The following is a 24,124-nucleotide window of genomic DNA, read 5'->3' as shown; positions in this document are numbered from 1 at the left end:
AGGCTGGGTTTGGCATTTGTATTTGCCAAACCGGTGGAGCTAGAACTTTGAAATTTGCATTGAGGGTTATTGATGGAGTGTAGGATAGATGTACCAAAGATTTTGTGGACATACGAACTATAACTATCCCAAAAGTACTAAAATGTACTAAATTTGTGTACGTGTGCGAAAAGTTCTAAATCGTACTATAATTGGTACAATTTGGATTTGGGTGAACCGATAGAACTGGGATCCTGCAATTTGGAATAAGGATCATTGTTGGGGTGTAGGATTGTGTTATGTAGGAAATTTTGTGTACAAAATGGTACCAAATGTGGATTTGGATGAACCGATAGAGTTGGAACATTGAAATTTGGAAATAAGGTTACCGTTGGATTGTAAGATTGGGGTATTTGGGAAGTTTTGGAAATTCGCACTTATGATTCTTAAAGGAGGTAGTTGTGGAAATACGTACTGTGAGAGAACATATGTACTAAATTGTTGTAAAATATTAATAATGGTTGTTATTGGGTTTTACACACTTCCCACATAGTATCGTCTACTGTATGTATTATGGAACCTTCATAATACATACAACAGACGATATTATATTGGCGATGTATGACAAAAATATTTTCCATTTAAGGGGACCCACCCATTCTCGGTTTCAAAAAGTTTAATTCAAGAATGTCCCTATAAATTTTCAAGTGAAAATCTCAACAATTTTTGAAGATATAGCCGATTTATTGCATTAGCATCAAGTGACAGCAAGAGGACTTCTAAAACTTTAAACGCGTTTTTCTCCAAACAGCGTTTTTGCGAATGGCGGGCACAATAACTCGAAAGCTAATAACCAAATCGATTTCAAATTTTGGGACGTTTCTCAGTGAGTTTGTAGCTATCGTATGAACTAGGATAAAGCCAATCGATGAAGATCTTCCATATTTTTGAACTTAGTTTGTGGTCAAAAATAGGCAAAGTTCCGCCATTTTGTTAATTGTTGTGCGATGTCAATAATTCTAGTTCATACGAGAGCGTATGAACCGCGACGTTCCAGTGAGGATTTATCATGCCCGCCATAAAAAAATAGGACTTTTCTTTGATCACAAAAAACAACAACAAACATTTTGTATAAATTAGTTTTCTTCCTTTTTAAAATTTAAAATATATGTACAAAGTTACAACCCATAACAAGCATTGGTATTCATTTACCAGCCCATTTAAAATCTTAAAAATAAAAAAAATCGAGAATGGGGGGGGTGTTCCCTTAAACAGATGCAACTTATGTATGCATTTATATTGTTTGTTTTTATTGTTTCACGTTATCAATATCAGACAATGCATTTCAACCTTGGGGTTCTATAATTTTTTATCTCATTTTTTATATATCAAGGTTTACATAAGGTCGAACAGTAAATCCAGCTGACTATTAAGTTTGCTGTAACAATTAAATTTAAAAACTGTGATACATTCAAAATTAATATAGGATCAAAACATGAGCCCTGAAGGTCTGATCCCAAAATTAATTATTGGATTTTTCACTTCTATGCGTTTCTGACCATAACCATAACTTAGTTTTCCTTCTTAGCAGTACGACCTTGTTGCACTAAGTCATTCTAATCAAAGAAACAGTTTGCGAAACCTTCACAATTAACCGAGCTTTGCTTAAATTTTGAGGTCTTAGTTCTTCTCGATGTTTCCATTGGAATGACTATCGTAGATATACACCCATGATTCGTCACCAGTTATGGCTTTTTAAATAAAACAGTTTATTTACTTTACTTTTATTGTTCAGTGTTAATTGCACTGAGACATCACGAAACATTTTAACCTTTTTATTCGATATACATATTCAATATATTTCGATCATGTACGTGTTTATGACATTTTTCTGAATGCATAATATATTCCTCACCTTATTACCACAATCCCTAAAATCTCTGCTGACAAAAAAAAAATAAACGCAGTTTCCAGTTTTAAAATGCCCCTATTATTTAAATCAATTTTTTTCTCCAATACAACAATCAAATCAAATACTCTTCTACTTTACCATTACCCACCTAAACCATAATCAAATCACGAATTTCCTATTAACAATAAATCCGATATCTTCTAAACCACGTTTTCTTCATCCTTTTGAGAAAACAAAAACAGTTAAGACTTATCAGTGCAGAACTTTTGATAGTGAAGGCCCAAAACAATGGCAATAAGAAATAAAAAAGAAAATGGGGAAGCATTCTTAAGTTTTAGTTTATTCTCCAAAACTGAAAAGCAAAAATATGTCTCCGGGGATCAGTTTTCACAAACGGTTATGGCCAACACGAAAAGATAACAGGGCCAAATGTACTGACTCAATACAGATTGCCATGGTGCGATAAAAGCGGAAAAAACAAAACAACACAACAACAAATGCCAGGAAACTGTTTTCATGTTTAACCTAAAAACATCAGCCAGAATCCTGCCTAGCTGCATGGCATGGCATTGCAAATAACGAAAGTAGTCTGTCATTTAGTTTGTAAGTTAGTCTATTGTTTTCAGCACGCTGTGGCAACAAAAAAGAGAAGATGGGGGAACGAGCACAATATAAAAACTAACAGATACCTTGGTTATGTTGCGGTATGCAATTTATCTTGGAGAACACACACACACATTTACATAGAGAATACTTTTCTTGATTTTTGTTTTCTTATTGCATGGTTGTGGTGGGGGGAGGGGTTTAGGGAGGGAAAGAGGCAAGCTGAGCTGGGAGACGATTACATTGAATGCTGCTTTGAATAATGTTTTATTACCTTTTTCACAATTTCCTTAGCCTTCTTCATATCCTTTTTTATTGTCCTCATAACAGTTTTCAGCAATAACTTCAATCTTTTTTGTACCAACGAACGAACGTATGAACGCACAACCAAACACTCACACACGAAAGCACTCACAATCACTATCGTACACTCATTTATATTCTGCTCCCCTTTGTGAGATGCATAAGAGATGCTTTTTGTTATTGTTGTTGTTGCTGTTAGTGTCAATGGGATAACGTGGACAACAACGGGTGGTGATGTAGGTTGAAATCGTATTAAATGCTGATGAACACCCCAGTAGTGTGTGCTGAGGGGATGGTGGAGCACAAAAAGAGCATAGATAACGTCTAGTGTCTCGTGGTTTCCTTGTTAGTTTTTACAGTTGTTGGTTGGTCCGGTGCCTTTATGTGTGTGTATGTGTGAGTGTGTCTAATGCGGTAATGATGCCAGTGTTTATATTCTATGCCGCCTTAAGTTATGCTTCTTCTTGTTGTTTCGTTGCTTAGTTTTGTTTACATTTACTCAACGGTCACAGCATGAGAGATAACGGCATGTAATTTAAATTGCTGTGAGTGTGTATGTGCCTGTCGCTGTGAGTACTGCCGCTGTTGTTGTTGTTACGATAAACAAACGAAACGCCGTCAAGTGATGAAGGATGTTGTAAAGTTAACGTTAGATGAAATAATGAGAGCAAGGGCAATTTTCCAAAAATGAAATGAGAGAAACATACAATGAGAGATGTTAACATGAAATGAGATGGGGAAAAAAGAGATGTGTGTTCAGGTTCGACATTTGTTACTTTTTTGTTTGGTGGGTTTTTGGTCTTGGATTTGAACATCGAACAACAACAACACAAAGTAACGTTTAAAAAATTCGTGCTTACCGGAAGTCTGGAGTCTGGCAATTTTAAGGGTGGCTAAATGATGATAGTGATGGTGGTGGTAGTGTTGTAGGTGATGATGTATCGTGATTTATATAAACCAAATGTAAGAAAATTTCTTACTTTTCACATCAAAGACTCTTCGGGCTTTTAAAGGAATTTCTTGCAAATCTTTTCAGACATCACATAAATATTTAATTATAGATTCTTTGTTCACAATGCTTTGGACACGTTTTGCGTATTTTATTACAGCATTTAGTAACAAATAAATTGTTTATTGCACTCACGTTATACATACATGCATACAAATTGATGTGTAAATTGTAACATTGATTGTTGTTATTGTTTTTTTTTTTTTTTTTTTTTTTTTGTTACGCCACCACCAATAATAAATTATTATTTTTTTATTTATTTAATTGTGAATCTTTAACTTATATTAATATTATATATATTTATATTTTTTTTTCTTTCATGATTTGGTATTACACCACAGACTCAATCAATACACTAGGTGTTGGTATTTCCTTTTATATGTCTGATAGGCTTTTTTGTTTCCTTTTTTTCTGGTCTTTCACAAAAAAAAAACTTTCTTCAACAATATCTTCATTTACCGTTATGTTAATGTTATTCAAAACGCAAACCGTGAGCAACTGAATTCTGTGTGAATTTTATTCAAGATAAATTGTCCTCCCTGGAGCAAAATCATGGCACACAAACAGCCACACTAAGGCATTGTTCGGGGTTTTGCTTGAAACGCTCCATTGAAATTCATGGACTCTTTTGTTTTGTTTTTGTTGGCTTTCCTTCTTCTCCCCGAGTAATGCACTTGCGCAATTTTTGCAAAATTCGTATCTGTTTTTCTGGATATTTTTAAATACTCACTGCCATCTCCTTGTTGTTGTTGTGTTTGTTGTTTTTTGCCTCGCACATTGCAAAGCACAACAACATGCCGATCACGGCTGTAGAGTGCTGGCATTTCGAAAAAAATGTTTTTGTTCCAGATGCCTAGCGGACATGCCGCTACTCACTGCTCTTGGGGTGGTATTAAGAGGATATGTGCTGTTATTCAGTTTCTGGTCTGTTCTTCCGTTTGTCATTGCATCTAAATTTTGCGGGAAATCTTCTAAATACGCCAAAACTACGACAAAATAACACATAATGAGCGTGTGGCATTACACAGAACGAACGATGTTATGGCCAACACATGGCACTAGTGTTGAAAAATTTTACAGGGATTTCAATTGCAATACATTTATGTTGATATGATTCCGAATATAGTATATTTTTTACATGTATTTAATACATATTCTATTTTTCTTTATTTATCTTTGATAATTGATTTATTTTATGTGTATGTTAGACAGGATAGAGCACAACTTGTCGATGTGACACATCCCATATTAGGAATATAAAAATAAATATTTTTATTTTAGATTATATCGAGCCATATTCGCCAAAAAAAACGTAACCCTCAAATTTGAAATTTTACAAGAATTTTTTTTTTTAATAAATTCAGATTTAATAAAGCTACTATTTTGCTATATAGAACTATAGTTTAAAACAAAACTAGTTTATAAAAAAAAAACTATAGCTCTACATTTCAGAATAATAGCTTTATTAAATCTGAATTTATTAAAACAAACCTTCTACAGTAAAATTTCAGATTTGAGTTTTTTTTACGCTTTTTCTTTGCGAATATGGCTCGATATATAGATAGTAATAAATAAACTATCATGAAGAACCTAGTGCTGTCAGATATTAAACAAATATAGAAAAAAGTATTTATCAGGTACAGGTCATGTTTAGAACAAAATATGAAAAACTACACTATAGTCGGTATGTTCCCGTACTGCAAGAATCTACTATTTTTTACTCCGATAACACATTTTTCCTTTATGATATCGAAGAAAATAGTAAAATCGAGTAGATTCTTGCAGTACGGGAACATACCATATGAAAAAATTTCAGGACATGTTCACAACCCTGAATTTCAAATTTAACTTAAGTACTGTGTTTATCGAAATTCTAAAAAAATCCATGGTACAATTATAAAAGGTAACAGCAAATCCCAGCTGATTTGATTCCAACGTAATACTAGTGTCAATATGAATTTGACAAATTATGTTTTTAAAAATCACCCAACAGGAAAATTGGGAATGCATACAATTTTTAATTGTTCTTTATTAAATGTGCTCCCGTATTCAACTTACTCAATCTGCCTGCTGGGAAAGTTTGACGAAGCAAATCTTTGTTCAAGGAACAACTCGCTATTCCGAGCATTTTCATATGTGTTACACATATATATGGCAATGGCTCAATTATAGGAAAGATGTGGAAGCTATAGAAATATAAATTTGATAGATTTTCATTCATGTTTTTCAATTTTTATTTTGAGGATTCGAAAATATTTCATTTTCAAAATAAAAATAATTTGATGATAATTTGTTTGTTTACATGTTTCTGTCAAATGAGTTGACACTAGTAGAACTTACAACAACAAATTTCCATGTGGTTGTGTATCGTTTTTAATACAACAACACTTGCTGTTACCTTCTATCTGTATAACATGAAAAAATTCAAAGAATTTCTAAAGTTATGTACAATAATTACAAATATAAATATTTTATATAATTCGATATATATCGAGCCATATTCGCCAAAAAAAAACGTAACTCTCAATTTGAAATTTTACAAATAAGGTTTTGTTTTAATAAATTCATAATTAATAAAGCTATTATTTTGAAATTTACAATTATAGTTTAAAACAAAACCAGTTTGTAACAAAACTATAGTTCTAAATTTCAAAATAATAGCTTTATTAAATCTGAATTTATTAAAACAAAACCTTCTCCTGTAAAATTTCAAATTGAGGGTTACGTTTTTTTGGCGAATATGGCTCGATATTATGCGAAAGCAATAATAATCGCATCGAATGCTTTATGCCATGTTCTCATGTTCTGACGGGCATTCGAACAACGTAATTCGCTCTCAGAATTACGTACATGAATTAACCCGTTCATACAACACTATTCTTAATTCATGTCACCAGAGTTTTTTTATTTCAAACATTTTGTTTCTTGTTTTACCTCAAAATTGTAACATATTTGCGTGAATCACATATAGATCTAAATAGAAAAATTAATTCTCTTTCCCCTGACTATAGTATGAACCCTTATCTATTTACTTTTCATTCATCATTTCCATTTTTTCTGAAAATATTGTTTTTTTTCATACATTTTTATATTTTCTAAATTCAAATGTCACATATAAAAATGTGAAGAATTTTTATTTGGGTTTCCCCACATTTGTCTCTCGTTTTGTACGCTAATTAGAACAAAGGGGAAAGAAATGCATATTGCATCATGTAGAAGAAAATTTACATCCTTCTGCATAATAAAAATTAGAAAATTTTCAACTTTTCATTCATCATTTTCAATTTTACTAAAAAAGTTTGAAAATTTTATAAATCATTTCAAGCTGTCAAAATTAATTTATTTTCGATAAATGCTCTCAATTGTTAGGGATGGGACAAATTTCTTGGTTATTCGGAGTGTGATTCGAATCGAACAACGTACAAAAATCGGTGTTCGCTCAGACATTTCGACAACGTACGTAAGTACTAAATGTTCTTAACGAAAATAACAACGATACGTCATTCAATAACTTCATTCATTTCCTCCCACCTCATTCGTAAACAACACGTTTCCATTTAGTCTCTCTCCCACCTCATTCGTAAACTTTCCCTTATACCACTTTGGGATCTTCTTTATCGGCCATTTTGTCTTCTCTTCCTATTCGTTAGCAGGTGGAACGTTTTTCAATTTGTTTTGCTTTTGGTTTTTTGGCGCATGGTTCTTTGCGGGATTTTACCCGTACGTATTCACATCCAAGGAAATTAACAAACAACAAAGAAAATACGTAACAAAATGAAATGTTATTACGAAGAACTCGGCGTTGAACGCGACGCCAATGATGGTGACATCAAGACGGCCTATAGGAAATTGGCATTAAAATGGCATCCGGATAAAAACCCCGACAATTTGGATGAGGCCAAGGAACGGTTTCAACTTATTCAACAAGCCTATCTGGTACTATCCGATCCCCAGGAAAGGGCATGGTACGACAATCATCGTGAACAAATCTTGAGAGGCAAAAACTCCGACTATGAAGACAACTGTTTGGATGTGTTCCAATACTTTACCGTGTCCTGTTTTAAGGGTTACGGAGACGACAGCAAGGGCTTCTATGCTGTGTACAGAGAAGTATTCGAGAAAATTGCCGCCGAAGATGCTGAATTTATGGACGATGAAATGGAAATGGAGAATATACCTTCATTTGGTGACTCCACCAGTAGCTATGAGGAAGTGGTTGGGCCATTCTATGCTTGGTGGAGTGCATATTGTACCAAGAGAACCTACACATGGCTGTGTCCCTACGATATTAAGGAAATTAAAGATCGTCGAATTTTGAGAGAAATTGAAAAGGATATGAAAAAGGTGGTGCAAAAGGCCAAAAAGGAGAGAAACGAGGAGGTAAGCAATGGACCAAGGCGATATGTCTTCCATTAATAAATGTATTATTTTGTTCGATAGGTTCGCAATTTGGTATCATTTGTACGGAAGCGTGATAAACGTGTCCAGGCCTATAAGAAACAGCTGGAGGAACGTGCAGCCTTCAATAGACAGAAACAGGAACAGAATCGTTTGGAACAAATTCGCAAACGTCAACAAGAATTGGCCGAGATGAGGCAAAACAGCATAGCGGCCCAAGGCGATGATTATGAAGAACAACTTAAGCAATTGGAACAACAATACAGCAGTGATGAAGACGCTTATAGTGATGAAGAAGAGGATGAAGATGATGGTGAATATGATAACGATATTGCGGGAGATGATGTACCAGATGATGACCAAGACGATAGTTATGAGGAGTTGTATGATGATTTGTATTGTGTTGCCTGCAACAGGGCATTTAAAAATGAAAAGGCTTTTGCGAATCACGAAACTAGTAAAAAACATCGAGAAAATGTTGAAAAATTAAAACTGGAAATGCATGAAGAAGAGAATTTATATCAAGGTGAGGAAGACGAGGACGATATACCAGTGGACGCTGAAGATTTACCACTGGCGAAAGAAGAGACGGAGGAACTTGAAATTGAAGATAATGAGGAAGAACAGGAAGTACACAACAAAAAATCTAAATCCCGCAAATCAAAGAATAAAAAGGACTCCAAAAAATCTAAACTGACAGTATTGATTAACTCCGATGAGGAGATTGAGGAAGATGATGAATTAAGCAAACAAGCGGCGAAATTGAATATTAGCAAAGTTGATGATGATGATCATGAAGATGACGACGATTGGGATAGTTCAAACAAAAAATCAGCTAAAAAGTCGAAAAATAAAAACAAAAATATTAAGAATAAGCCAAGTGTAAATGAGACGTCTGTTAAAGAAGAAATATTAAAACAAGAAGACAACTCTAGGAACACATCAAAATCCAAACCGCCAGAAAATCTTGTTGCTGCGAAAAAAAACACAGACAATGAAAAAACGCAACATATTTGTGTCACATGCAAGTCTCAATTTCAATCCAAGAACAAATTATTCTCCCATCTCAAAATTACAAATCATGGTGTGTATATACCCAAACCGAAAGCCAGTGAAGAGTCATCTGGTACTAAAAAGGGCAAAGGAAAGAAAAAATAATCTGGAAGCGTTCATTAACGTTTTAAGAACCAATATTGCCCATATGCAACAATAGTTTGGAAACGTATATTTCATAGCACACCTTGTAAATATGTATTTTGTTGATTATATATGTGAGAGTTAATGATATACTACCCCAATTAAATCAAAAAAAAAATCCAATTACAGCCCAAACTATGTGATTTTCAATAAATAGCGTTTTTGTGTGTACAGTCCAAAATATTTGTTTTTTATAGTCACTCGAAAAAATATAAACAAATAATCGAGCGTAAAAGCGTACAGTAGCTGTGAAAGGACCTTTTTATTCAATAATATTTTGGTTCTGAGTTGAATTCAAATAATAGAACTTTTTCAATTTTTTCAAAATTTTAACTTTTGTTTTTTTTATTTTTATTTATAATCTCCATCGTTGTATTGTAGTTTGAAATAAACGTGTAAATATATATAAGAAACTTAATAAATTAAAGTCGAAAAACTAAACTAGAAATAAAAGATTCTCAATTTCTTTCTCCGCATCTACACAAAGATAAGTACATTAATTGAATTATACAAATGGATATGTTTCAAACAACACATAGATTAAGTACACGTCGGTATGTTGTGTGCATTTGATGTAAATATAAACAATAATATAAACATTTGATATATATAAAGATTTTCAAAAATATATATAAGTAAACAACAAAAAAACACTTTGTGCTCATAGCGATGTTTGGCCGTTAACTTTTGTGACGCACATCTGCTTGCTTATAAACTATGGAATACAAACTAAACGATCTCCGCCTTCTACACGTCGTTTAACTCGAGTACGCATATTGGAAGATTCAGCTTTGAGACTAATGCCAGCACATATAAAACATAAAATAACACCAGCAATAGCACTGTAAAATGAGATACCTGGAGGTAGCATAGAAAGAAACAGGAAAACATTAAAGACAAATAAGCAACAATACAATGGCATGTCGCCGGAGAACAGACCTAGTGAACAGCCAGCGGCATAAAATGGTTCAGCATCTGGACCACAGAGTAGTTGGACCCTAGAAGCGGACCAACCCATGGGATGTAAGAATAAACTTAACATAACGCTTATGCCTGGAAACATTCATAATAATTGGCCAAATAAGGCTTTGTGTACACGAAAGAAATTGAAATAAATTCGAACTCACCTGCGGTAACTTGCGCGCATGCTGTCATATTATGAAGACTTTTTCCAAATATAGATTGCCTACAACAAGATACAAGCGTACATAAAACCGTTAACGTCAACAACACAAAGCCCAATGAAATGAAAAACATTGCTGCCTTCCATGTCGAAGGATATATCTCACTGTCTGTGGCAAAGCCATCCAAATCGAATGCCCCACAATGGAAATGCAAGTGTTTAGCTTCGTTAATGGCTTTACATCGAGTATATATACCAACTGAAGGATATCTGTATGTGGTCGCTGCTGTTGTCGCCAATGTCTGATTATCGATATTCGCTGTGTACTTTGTTGTTAGTGTAATAGGATGAGCTGTGGGTCCAATTAGCCATTTAGGTGTTACTATAGCCGTCACCACAAACATATCAGCTACAAGACTAAGGAGAAACCATACAAGGCTACCTCCAGTTATGATCATATAACACATGTTGAAAAATTTCAATCTATTATCAATTCGCTCTGAGATTCTGTTTTCATTTCATATTCGCTGCCATGAGGACCTGAAATAAAGAAAATATAAGTTAGAAGATAATTATTTTATTGGTATTAAAAAACGCAATAGATCGGTCCACGTCTTGGGTATCAACCATACGAATTTATCAATATGTCTCTTCTATTTGGTAGCATACACAATACAATACAGCTTTTTCACATGTTCAAATATCAAAGGATTAAAACAGATGCGCACTAGCAAATCGCCAATACAGGATTTGTTTGTTGAAATAAAATTCTAACGACAGAAATACCGTTTACGACTTTAAATAAAACATCAAAGAGTACAAGTGCATGGAATTAATTATCTGATACACCTTTCAGCTAAAAAATTAAATTATTTCAATTGAAGACTGCCACACATTAATCAGGATCACGTAAGACAAAACCAAGTTTTTGTAGGAAAAAAGAAAGTAAATATTATAATTTATATATTTAACATGCCACAGAAATATTCAATTCAATGGAAATATTCATATCCATCGATCCAAAAATGTGTAACACATTGAGTTTCGATTTTCTTATAATGTTTCAGTGTGTTATCTGTAATTTTGAAAAGATTTGATCATACTTCCATAACATTTTACCAAATTATAATAATTTGTACCATATTTTCAATATCTTCTTGCAAAATTATTTCCATTCGTATTCAAGTCTTAAAAATGTACGTTATTAAACCGATTTTTAATTTTATCGAAGTAATGCACATTCATTCATTAACAATTTTTTTCACTTTTACCATAAGCAATGCAACAACCAAAAAATTTGTTTTATTTTCCTAGTAAGGTCATTGTGATTTCTTATCTTTGTATCAATTAAATGAAATCATCAGCACTTTTTCTTTATTCTCGGCGATTCATTCAAAAGTGATTTTCAAATAGCCATTGCTTGCAAACGAACGATATCATCGTGTAATATTTGTGTGTGGCAGTGTTTATCTTGTTCTAGTTTAAAGCAATCAAGAAAAGCAAAAAAACACTCTCGTTTTCAATTTCAATCCGGCAGTGAATTGTGGTTTTCATCTGATAAGCACATAAACCAAATAAACCAGAAAAAAACATCACGCACAGAAGAACACATATCCAATTGTTATAAGATTTTTATTATTTCTTTTCTTTTCGATTAATTAACCATCAATTCGTCAGGCAAAACAAAGAAAAAGTGCAGAAGAAGTTCAATAACAAAATGCTGCAATTACATGATGTTGAAATACTTCCAACTCAACCGCACCCCGACGAAACAACTGAGAAGAAAATCGGCAAAACTTTACCAACCAACCAACAACCGCGTCGATGTTGATGATCGAAACAAATGTAATGTTTAGTATTGTCATAGTTGTTGTTGTTATTGTTTGGATGAAAAGCTAAACACAACCCAATAAGGCCGGCGCTGCCTTCCTTCTTACATTCTCCCAAACAGCGGAAGCGGCATGGTGCGCTGCTTGTTTGTAATGCATTCCCGTTCGTATGTATGCATGTATGCCCATGCATAGTTATTCTGCTCTGCTCTGGAAGTTCAAAATATCCCTGTAGTAAATGTGGTGTCATGTATCGCTTTTGTCGCCTATTATGGCGACGTGTCTACACCATTTCAACAATTTGTCTACATATCATGTAATAAGAAGAAGCATTGGTTATGTTAACAGCCATCTGAGCATGGTTATGCTTCTTCTTATTTTTCTTTATTTTCTTTTATTGCAAACAAATTTTGGCGGTAGTAGACAGACATTTTGTTAAAAAGTATTATAAAACGCGAGTGTAAAGTGATTAAAGGTAATTTGTTGATTAATTTATTTAATTGTTAAAGAGAAAAATATGAGCAAAAGAAATTACAAAAGACTTGTAAAAAAACAGTCAAGTGTGTACCAAAATAGGAACAGTGACAATATATGTGGCGAAAATGAAGTCTTTGCTGAGTATGCGGATAATATTGTGGACACGGAACAAACTTTTGAGGAGCAGTATAAAGATTTATCGGCCCCAAAATTGAAGTTGCGGGAAAAATTGAAAAAGTGGTACATAGAAACATCGCCTTCAAGAAAATGTGTGGAACAGCTGCTAGCTATTTTGCATGAAGAAGGGCTGGATGTGCCGCTGTCAGCAACAGCTTTAATGGGAAAAAGGCACGAATGCACAATACGAAAAGTGTTGCCAGGAAGCTATTGTCACATAGGGATAGAAAATCAACTAAGAAAAGTTGAAGAAATTTCACAAAAATTTGACTCATATAAAGGTATGTTCAACAATATTTGTTGAAGCTATAGTATTATTGGAAAAATAAATGAAATATGATTTTTTTTAAAGATTACTTAATTATTGTTAACTTTTCAGATGCTGCTCAAAAACAATATAGCACCATAGTGGATATATTGGCAGAACATAAAGTTTTATTAGATCGCATCAATGCACAAAATACAGTAACATCAAATATGATGCAAATTTTTCCCGTTGAAAACGAAGAAAAACTCAGACAACTTGATGCTATACTATCGACGAAAGCAGATCCATATGTAAGTAAGAAGCACAATGTTTACGTAAATTAAATAAGAAAATTGCAATATTTTTATAGATACGACAAATGAAGACACTACTTGGTGGTAATGCTGAAAGAAACCTACATTTAATATTTGGACAAAACATTATTATGAATTTCAACGTAGACGGCTTATTTGGAAAAAAAAAGATTAAAGGATTACGAACATGTATTTTCGGCCACAATAGGTAAGCAATATGACAACTGAGGTTGATTAATTATTATAATATACTTTTTTTCTTTCTTATTCAGATGTTATATCAACATTTAGCGATGCCTCCGATAAAACTCTAAGGTGTGCTTTCCAGAGGCAAAAGAAGAAGTTTTTCAAACAAACAAGTCGCAATAAAACCCTTGTAGATAAAACCAATTTACAAGCAAGCTATTTGGCTGAAAAGGAAAATTAATCCAATACATATATTGACATTTGTTTTGGTTGGTTTGTTGGTTGGACAGCAATATTTATTTATTTTTTACTTTAAAATTTAAAATTACAACGTGTTCCTTATTAACTTTTATAAAAAGACTGCATGCTACGTATGTACCTTATTACTTTATATGAAATGTTTTGTTTTTGTTTATAAAATAAATATTTAATCAAATGTATATGTACCTGTTTTCATTTAATATTTGGTAAAACATGAACGGGTAAATTTATATTACTGATGTCTACATATATGACAATATGTCCACATATATAAACTACTGATTTACTAGTGACATTGTCTATATATGTGACCATGTGTCTACATCTACAAACTATTGACTTACTACTGACCATGTCATCATATGAGACCTTATGTCTATATATTCACACTATTGACTTACTACTGACCCTGTCTTCATATATGACGCTATGTCTATATATATTAACTATTGACGAACTACTGACCATGTCTTCATATATGACGCTATGTCTATATATATTAACTATTGACGAACTACTGACCATGTCTTCATATATGACGCTATGTCTATATATATTAACTATTGACGAACTACTGACCATGTCCACACATGTGACGTTTTGTCTATATCTACAAACTACTGACTTACTACTGACCATGTCACTAGTTCATTCTCAATGACAAGCACATGTTAAATGTCAATAGTAAAATGCATTGAGTTGGGTATAGTCGGTCAACAGTACTGGTGACAATGTCAATAGTAAGTCAATAGTGATTTACTATAGACATTTCCTACAGGGATATTTACAACCACCATCGCCACCACCACTATTGTACTACATTCAGCAGCAACAACAAGAATAGCGTGAATAATGCAACTTTATTACAATACAATAACACTAATCGAACCAAGTCTTCGCCAGGCGGTTTTAGATTGATATTTAGATGGACAAAATGCTTCAGAATATACTTCTATATCATAAGTATATTTTCATTTTAATTCGCAATGCCAAAGTGCAATAGGGGCACAATTAAATGCATACATTAAGAGTATCATTTATGCCATTATCTTGTAACTACTCGAAATGTCCATCGGTTACGATTTTGATAATTCAAATTTGGTATGGTGGCATCTCCCAATATACCAAAATTCGGTATTTAATTGTAATCTGGGATTTGGATTTTTTATTGTTCTATTTGATTTTTGGAATAGCCCAAGGCCTTGTTATAGCCCACATTGATTAATTAAGACTTTACTTAAAATTCAATATATTACAGGTAAAATTCAAATAAATAAAAATTATTAGCGTTCTGAGCACAACACTTCATAAAAGGTTTCGCAAAAGCATGCCATTGAAGCAATTGTAGGTGGATTGATTATACATCGCTACAAAAACAACAATAATCTGCTTTGAAAAGGACTGTTTTCAGAATGAATACATATGTCGAATCTTGACAAATTCGAATTTATTTCGCAGATGCAACTTCGCATCAATGGCGACATAAATACAAGTTATCAATGTGCCTGATAACATAATGGTGGATGAGTAGGTTCTTCTCCCGGCTTTCGTTTTCATTGCAAAACATAGATCATTCAGCTCGACTCGAAAGAGTATTAAATACCTCTCTTTAAAAAAAAAACTAAATTTATATAAACAAAAATAATAATAAATAATAAAATACATATTTATTAAATACCTTTTGAAGATTTCAAGCCATTTTTTTGGAATAATTTGTTAACCAATACATTGACAATGAATCTTTTTTTTTGGGAAGTTCAGCCAAACATCAAAATAGAATTAGTGATAAACCTCGAGTTTCTCCATTTTTATCCTTGTTATTCTATAAATTGATTTGAAATTTCATCTAAATAAGTCTCATGAATTACGCCAAAAAGAAAAAAAATTAGTTTGCAGGAGAATTTGTACTTTCATATTTAATGCAAACCATCTCAAATGTTGCAGTGAAACTGATGTCCACGAATAGTACCCGTGACTCAAATTTTATATAAGTTAAGTTTATTTAACAGGAATTTCTTGAAAATTATACATTTTACACAGTCTATCGCAACATCAAAATTTCTATAAATATACGCTCTGGTAAATGATAATAAATTAGCCGACACAATTTTGCACACCTTTTGTAATTAGCATTTATAAAATATTATCTACTTCATACGTTTCTTTTTTAATAACTTAAGTAATAGAAAAATAGTGGTTTGGTGTATGTAGACTTTTGCTAACAACTGTTCGTGATACACGCATCAACTTATTTAATAGAAAAACAAAAAATAATAAAAGAGGGAGTAGGACGCAAACGCACACACAAACAAGCAACATCATATCAATTGTAATCATTGAAGTTGTGTTGTTTTTGTTTATAATGAAGTATGACTATGGAAATGAAATATAAAAAATAATGAACGAAGACCATAACAATATTCAAATTTTATTTAATGTTCATAGGAAAATGAGAAGTTTAAGACAAAAATACTTCAATTGCAGGCCATAAATGGGGAAATAGCTGGGACACGATCAGAGTCACATACACACATAAACACAAAAACAAAGTAATAAATACATATTAAGATTCCAATAAAAAGGAAGTATTATGACGAAACAAAAAAGGGCAAAAAGCTGCAAAAATGACTTTGGGGTGCGGCAAAATAACCACCAGACAGCTGGGGACGCATTTTTATTGTCACTGTGGTGTTAAGGACAGGGAACACAATAACACATGGAGACCATACACTCCCGGCAATGTTGCAGACCAACAAGACCACACGTACACAATGTGGTGTTACAGCAAACCGTTCATGTTTTCGGCTATTTTTATTATCATTCATTATCGTTTGCGAATAAAATAAATGTTTTTTTTTTTGTCTTTTGGTAATTAAAGTTTAAGCCGTTTGAAACACAAACACACACCCGCACTTATAGTGTTCTTAATTTTTGAATCGCTATTTCTCTACCTAAGAAGGTTCTCCATTCAACAGGCAGTTAGCCAGTCAGCCAGCCAGCGAGCAAGCTGTATTATTTGAATTCACGTTGTATTTTTGTTTTTATTTTTTGCGATATTATTTTCTTTAAAATCGAATTGAAGAAATTTGGGACCGTCTTGCTTGAGAATTCAACAGCTACTGACAGACAGTGACTTTATCCAGAACCAAAAGAGCCCAAACGAAATACCAATATACATGAGTGGAAGTAAACTTGCTGTGGAAGCAATGTACAAAAGAAAATAGTAGAAAAAGTGTTGAGTCAATGCTTGTTGTGTACTCCAGCCGTTAGTCAGCTAGCCAGCCAGTCAGCCAGCCATCCATCCAGCAAGCTAAACAACCAAAGCCAATGTGTGGCACGCACATACAAACACTGCTAATGTACGAGCTTTTTTTCTTCTCAGCACGCCCTCTAGCCCGCCACAGAAATGCCAAGGAATTCTTTAATGCGCCCGCGCAATGTAGGAAAACTGAGTGCTTTGCTTCAATACACAGCCGTCATCCGCTTAAATTTGCCATCTTCTCTTAGCCATTCGCGATCAAATGAAGAGAAATAAAAAGTACCTCAATCTTTATGCAATACAAATATTAAGGTGCTTCTGACTGCGAAATAAAAGGAAATAATATATTCCTTTTTATTTCCTCTTATTTCGCAGTCAGAAGCATATCACCATTTACATTTAGCATTTCGGTATTCCACGCACTTCAGACGATATTGAAATCGTAATACTTGGGATGCAGACAACAAAACTCTGTTCAAGCTTTTGTAGAAGTCTATAGGTGGTTTTAGGAAACATTGAACAGAATTGCAACATAAAAAAGTTGACAAAAACAACGAAAATACTTCCTTTATTTGAATTTTATAATTGAGTTAACTCGGTTATCACAGGTCATGGATTTCAAATATCATTTGAATAACTGATTATCAAAATAAATTTCACGAATTTTGCACTGAATACTAATTATCGGCGGTAAAAACGTTGCTCGTACATACGCATCTTTGTATGTGGTCATATTTTTCCATTATGACAATAATCAACATGTTTAATTTTACTAATAATTCTCTTATTTACATACAATGAAATCACTATTAACTGTTACAATTTATTTAAAATTATTAATACAAATAATCAGCTTGAGGAAGAATAGGGGCCCCTTGTGGCGAATGCAAATTAAAAATATAAACAATTATGTCGTAATACTTCAGATAATGGAGGCAGAGTATGTCATTTATATGTGTACGTATGATGACCAATTGAAAAACGCATGTTATATATGTACATACATACATATAAACAAGTACATGGTGTTTATGAATATACACAGACTTTCACTATCTTCGCCGTAGAGCCGGCAGGCATGGGTAAAGATAAGCTAAGGCAGTAAAGCAGTAAAGTTTGAGATTGATCATGAAAAACATCTTATCACAGACATTTCTATAGACGACCACCATTTGAATAGTTACAAATAAGATGATTATTAGAAGAGGCATAATACTTGTATATATCTGGAGTGGAATACTTACCAAACACCTAAAGTTCTTATACAGTGCAGCTCATGATCTAAATGATCCACCACCACCATGTTCGGCCTATGAAATGTTAATCATCAATACCAAACAATGTGTATCGCGCTGTCCCATCCGCTGTATGGATGGCGTTTGTTTTGAGGATGGCCAGTGTCCCTGTGCCAATGCGTATATGACATCATTTAATAATGGCCTAATATGTGCCCAACAATGCTTACCGGGCTGTGTGGAAGCCGGTGGTTATTGTGCCGCTCCAGATATATGTGTTTGCAAACAAAAAGGTTCCACATTTGATCCGGTAACAAGAAAATGTTGGAAGCATTCCATTTTTAGAGACAGATGTCGAGGGTAAAGCAAAATTAGATATATTGGATAGATGAGAGAGTGTTTATATGATTTATTTTTTCTTTGACTTGCAGGCGCTGTATGTATGGTCATTGCAATCATGAGGGTATTTGTACCTGTGCCCAGGGGTTCAAAACAACAAATAATATTTTTGGCCAGCTATGTGAACCTGTTTGTAAGCAGTAAGTAAAAATTAATTATTAGTATATATTATAACATTAAGTTTGTGGTTCAAGTTAATACTTAATACAGAATATTTATTATATAGTTATTTTTTGGGCGATTGATTAGATTAGGAGTATAAGTTTTTCATTTATTGAAGACTTTCACTTGTTAATAATAGTAATTTATTATTTAATTTATTATTTTTTTCAGAAAATGTGGACGTCGAGCTTACTGTTTTCTACCTAACATGTGCGCCTGTCGCAAAAAGCACGAGCACTATGGCCCAGATGGTTTATGTTATCCTGATCATGTTGATTATATATTTTAACATATGAATTTACATTGAAAATATTAATATTAGTATTATTATTAATTTAAAAACATAATATTAAAAAAGTTTAGTATATTTTATTTTATTTATTCAATTCATTCCATAATACTAAAGCCTTCAAGGCCAATAAGTAGTATTAACAATCATAACATTCCAAGTAGAACTTATAAATAAACAACTATATAAATATAAACTAATTACATATAATATGTTATAATATATGTGAATTTTTGAAACAAATAAATATTCCTTAGAAAGTCCAAGTGAAATTACGTGATATTTTGCAAAATATTGTAAATGTTACTGGAAAAGTAACCAGATCCAGCTTTTATAACAAATTTGAATTAATTTCATATTTTTGGTATGTCAACATATTCAAAAACGCATTTAAATTACACAAAACGACAATGTTGGATAAATCTTTACCCACAAATGCATAATAACAAAAATAATGCATATTATATGGAAATACCCATATACAAATAAACTTGTTATCATCCAGCTATAAATTTTAAGTTGTGTGATGCAGAGGCGCACATAATTTCTATACCTATATACAATCATTTCTGTATTTAGAATTCCGACGACTATTTATTTATATTTATCCAATTTATTATCATAAATATTTTTTTGTATTGCAAAATTTTTAGTAAACATATTTGAAATAATGACAAACATAAACAGAACGTTTAAGAGAAAAGTATTTGTGTTGAATTTCTCGTTTACCGGTCGGTTGTTCTCTTCTAATACAGAGTGTGTTATGAAAATATGTATGAAAACAAAATAAATGTTTAACACGGCATGGTAAGGGTGTAAAACAAGTGCCACACACAATTTTTTCAAAATCATTTTACTAAACATTCACTAGTGAGCGTTACCAAACTACTTAAACAATTCTCTATCTCTCTCTTTTATTGTATATACCACCCAGCATATTGTTATCGATTACATAGATGTATTCGGGTTTTAGTTATAAACATAATTTTTGGATTTATGCTACAAGCTAAATGTCAGGGAGAGAAATCATAACATGAAGAGAATTTGTAAACATTTCTCTTCTCATAACAGTATACATATATACCCCCCTATTATGAATATGTTAACAAAAAATACAACAAATACAAGTTAATAGTGTTGACTTTATAAAGCGCGTGCAAATCCTACTTACATACATATATCAATCAATCTTTCATTCAACCATTTTACATTACTCACATTCAATTTTGATTTTTTACAATTGTTTTCGATTTTGGTTTATTTCCATTTGTTGTTGGTTTCCAAACCGGTAAAAACATGCGATGTCTTTTTTATGACGCTCTGTGCCATGTTCTGAAAAAAAAAACTTTGAATATACTGTGGGTGTCAAAGAAAACTACGTGGACTTTATAAATGTTGAATTTGAATTGGTATCAAAATATGTAATATTCTCAAAGAGTAAAATATCCACTAAAAAAACTCCAAACATCAATAACCGAAAATGCGATATATTACAAAATTCGATTTTAAAAATGTGACACTTTCGACAATCGCATAACATGTACTGGATTTTTTAAAACTAATCAACAAGATAAATCGTTTTTCTTATCATTTTTCTTTTTTGGTTTTGAATTATTTCCATAAAAATAAAATTATCAAAAAAACTTAAATTAAAATTGGAATTTTTACATTTCTCGACATTCTCAAAGAGTGTCGTGATTATATAAAGGAATTCATCACTGTCGAGAAGGTCATATGACAGCAGATATCCTTGTTATGAAGTCAATGGAAAACTATTCAGTTTTGCTTTTTTTCTTCAATGAAGCCAGATCTACTTATCCAATAATAAAAATTTTTTAGAATATAAATTATTGTATTAACGTAAATAATATAATATAAAATTTTTCCACATGTCTCTTGTGTTATTTTCATATTGCATTTCTCCAATAATAACTAAAATAAAGAAATATTTGTCCTAACAGGCGGCAATCTTATTTTGTACGATCTTCTTTTTGACGTCTACTGTATTATTAAAGCATGCATATATACATACGACTTATTAAAATAAGCTGATGTACGTCTAAATAATTGTATAAAATGAAGTAGGTATGTGTGGCGCAATTAGGTTTCGGGACATTTGACAGATTGAATGATGGGAGCGCCAAAAACTTCCTTATAAAAGACAAAGGGATAATACTGATATAAACAGCTTCGTTATTAAGTTCCCCCCTAAAAAATTACGTTGTTCATATCATAAGGGCATATATTCTTTTGGAAATAAATAAAAACGAACGCAATAATATCAAAAAAAAAGAAGTGTGTTCTATTCTAGAAGAATATTTCTCTGATCAATTCTTTACATATACTCATGTCCGTGTGTTTGTATTTTTACCAGCATTTGAGTATGTGTGAGCATATATTTCTATAAAAATGCTTTTTCAACAATATCTAGTTTTGAAACGTTTAAAATATGAGACAATATCAAAGTAACTGCATATTTTGTTTTGGCTACAAAATATAGGCAAGCCCCTGTCAGCCAGATGCACCACAACACGTTGTGGTGTAAAAAGAAACTCGCCTTCGTTTGATATGGGAGTATCATCTCAATTCCAATCTTCTTTTAGTTAATTTGTCCATTGTAGCTATTGTTACTGGTGGCGGGTGCTGCTGTTACCTCTGTCACCACCACCTCGACCACCACTAGTCAGACCACATTTCTCTCAGGCCGTGTTTAATATGTTCTCTTTATCTTTTTCCACTGTCGTCGCCTCTCCTCAAAGCAACAACAAACAACCATACAGCGAAAATAAAAAAACCAAAACACACATTAGGAGGCATAGCCTTACCAAATTTGTATTCAGTTGAAGTCGAACTCTCCATAGGTACACATCTGGTTTTGTGGCAGAAAGGTGGTTTCAGCGCGTAAATTCCAATTCGATATCTATACGGAGGAACGGAGAACAAACAAGAATAATTAATTGCAAATTGTTTTTGAAAACAGAATTCGAAATTATCGTTTTGTAATTGTATCCACATTATTTTCCCTCTTCATTAAAGAAAACAGCAGCAAATCAAATCAAAATGTGCAACCTAAGGGTAAGTGTTTTTTGTGCATTTAATTCATTACATTTGTTGTTATTGTGGTGGGCAGCAGCATAGTATGTGTATTTATGCGAGTTAACTGTGTTGTTGTCCTTAAGGATATTGAGGTCATTGGTTGGTTAAAGATGCTGTTTGTAAACGAATACGACGACATCTTCCAATATCTCAAAATATCTGAAATACATTCGTATTAAATGTGTGGAATGACAAGACGATCTCCCATGGTTATGTAACATGTTGTATTATCTTTGTAGCAACAACATAAATTTAAGACATTTTAGTGAATAAGGATCATATAGTATTGTGTGTTTAATACCAGGTAGATATATACCTTTTAATGGAACTGACAAAAAGATTATTATTTTTTTTTTTTTTGTAAGGAATGAAAACTAAACTAAAAATACCATTTGATCCCCCGCCAAGTGGAAATAATCATTAGAAGGTGGTCGCTAACAAGAAACGTGTTTAAAAATAAAGAATCATAAAACCGATCAAATAATTTTTTTATTTACATAATTATCCAATTTAAGACCAAAAGAAAAGAAAGCCAGGGATATATATTAGATATTTTCTCAAGAAAGAAAAAGAAGACGTTTTCTTTTTTATTTTCCATTGAAAATGGTTTAAATATAAGGTAAATGCTTTTCAGGTTATGTCTGGAAACGTCTCTTATTATCACTGTCCAACAAATTAGTTAATATGTATTGAAAAAAACTATCTGCCCTAAGACTACCTTAAATAAACTGAGGCGTTGTTAACTTTTGATAAGCTAAACCAATTTGAAATGAAATGTTAATATGGGCGAACAGATTGGTAAATAGTTACCAAATAGATAATGTATAATGGATAGCGTGCCAAATAGTTCAGTTGTTGTTTTTTGCAATTCCAATTTTTAAAAATATTTTATTATTTTAAATTTCTAATACCTATTAAAATTTTTAATACCTTTTTATTTTAAACTTTTAATACATATTTATTAATAATGTATTAAACATTTTATTAAAAGATATGGATTAAATAAAATGGTGATAATGGCAAATAAAAAAATCCAAATAAAAACAAATTACTTCAAAAATTCTTGACCTATGTCGACAATATTCAAACCATTTATAATTCAAAAAATTTATATAATATTAAAAAATTTATATTATATAATATGGCTTGCGCACGAATACATACTTCTGATAGACCTGAGATTGTCTTTTTATGGTTTTTAGAAAATCAGTTTTATAGATTTTGGAAATTATTTCCATTTTTGCAATTTTCCCAAATACTAGTTAGGTATGATCCAAGTATAATGGTACCGCACGATTTTGGAGATTCTATGGTCCAGACTATTTTATTTATTATTATTTTTCCACATAATAATTTAATGCATATTTCTCTTCATGTTTGAAATATTATAGAAATTCAGAGGATTAATACCTCTTTCGAGATTTAGTAATTGTTTTAATGATTGTCGATTTGCTACTTAGTCAATTTTTTCATTTGTTTTTTATTTTATTTTTTTAACGATAATAAAATTGGTCTTTCATAAATTTACTTTTATCTTAAAAATACCAATTGTTTCTTTTGATTCCTATAATATTAGACGTAAAAAAAGAAATCTTGATAATGAATAATAGTTTTAAACATTACTGTAAAATACAACATTAACACCTAAAAATAAAAGTTCACAAAAATT

The 24,124-nt window shown here is 32.2% G+C and overlaps 5 protein-coding genes across 7 annotated transcripts in view; 3 read left to right on the top strand and 2 right to left on the bottom strand.

Annotated features, from left to right (window-relative positions):
- LOC133336437 (protein lifeguard 1) overlaps positions 1–24,124 on the bottom strand; it is a 307,141-nt gene that overhangs the window by 174,845 nt on the left and 108,172 nt on the right. The gene's annotated exons all lie outside the window — the stretch shown is intronic.
- Positions 1–24,124, top strand: part of LOC133336439 (troponin C-akin-1 protein) — a 53,912-nt gene that overhangs the window by 27,204 nt on the left and 2,584 nt on the right. Inside the window, exon 2 of one of the 2 annotated variants that reach the window (XM_061544735.1) lies at positions 22,416–22,434. In XM_061544735.1, coding sequence (XP_061400719.1) covers positions 22,420–22,434 — 15 coding nt within the window. In that variant the 5' untranslated portion in view covers positions 22,416–22,419. Of the gene's footprint in view, positions 1–22,409; positions 22,435–24,124 lie in introns of those variants that run through there. The other variant, XM_061544734.1, reaches the window with a different exon arrangement.
- Positions 7,568–9,905, top strand: LOC133336473 (dnaJ homolog subfamily C member 21). Its single transcript, XM_061544772.1, has 3 exons — positions 7,568–8,186; positions 8,247–9,021; positions 9,889–9,905. Exons 1-3 carry the CDS (start codon positions 7,581–7,583, stop codon positions 9,903–9,905), a joined length of 1,398 nt encoding a protein of 465 aa, XP_061400756.1. The 5' UTR covers positions 7,568–7,580.
- LOC133336453 (LHFPL tetraspan subfamily member 2a protein) lies at positions 10,117–11,013 on the bottom strand. Its single transcript, XM_061544752.1, has 3 exons — positions 10,529–11,013; positions 10,341–10,454; positions 10,117–10,259 (listed from the first exon to the last, which is right to left on the bottom strand). The coding sequence occupies exons 1-3, from the start codon at positions 10,989–10,991 to the stop codon at positions 10,117–10,119; spliced, it is 720 nt and encodes a 239-aa protein (XP_061400736.1). The 5' UTR covers positions 10,992–11,013.
- On the top strand, positions 18,466–19,359 carry LOC133336472 (epidermal growth factor-like protein). The gene is made up of 3 exons (XM_061544771.1): positions 18,466–18,869; positions 18,941–19,048; positions 19,242–19,359. Exons 1-3 carry the CDS (start codon positions 18,466–18,468, stop codon positions 19,357–19,359), a joined length of 630 nt encoding a protein of 209 aa, XP_061400755.1.

Source organism: Musca vetustissima, unplaced genomic scaffold (genome assembly GCF_032173495.1).
Source record: "Musca vetustissima isolate MV318-11 ecotype Yass unplaced genomic scaffold, APGP_CSIRO_Mvet_v1 utg4709, whole genome shotgun sequence".
Taxonomy (NCBI): Eukaryota; Metazoa; Arthropoda; class Insecta; order Diptera; family Muscidae; genus Musca; species Musca vetustissima.
The sequence above is the reverse complement of the archived record's forward strand: the minus strand, read 5'-3'. Positions and strand labels throughout refer to the sequence as shown.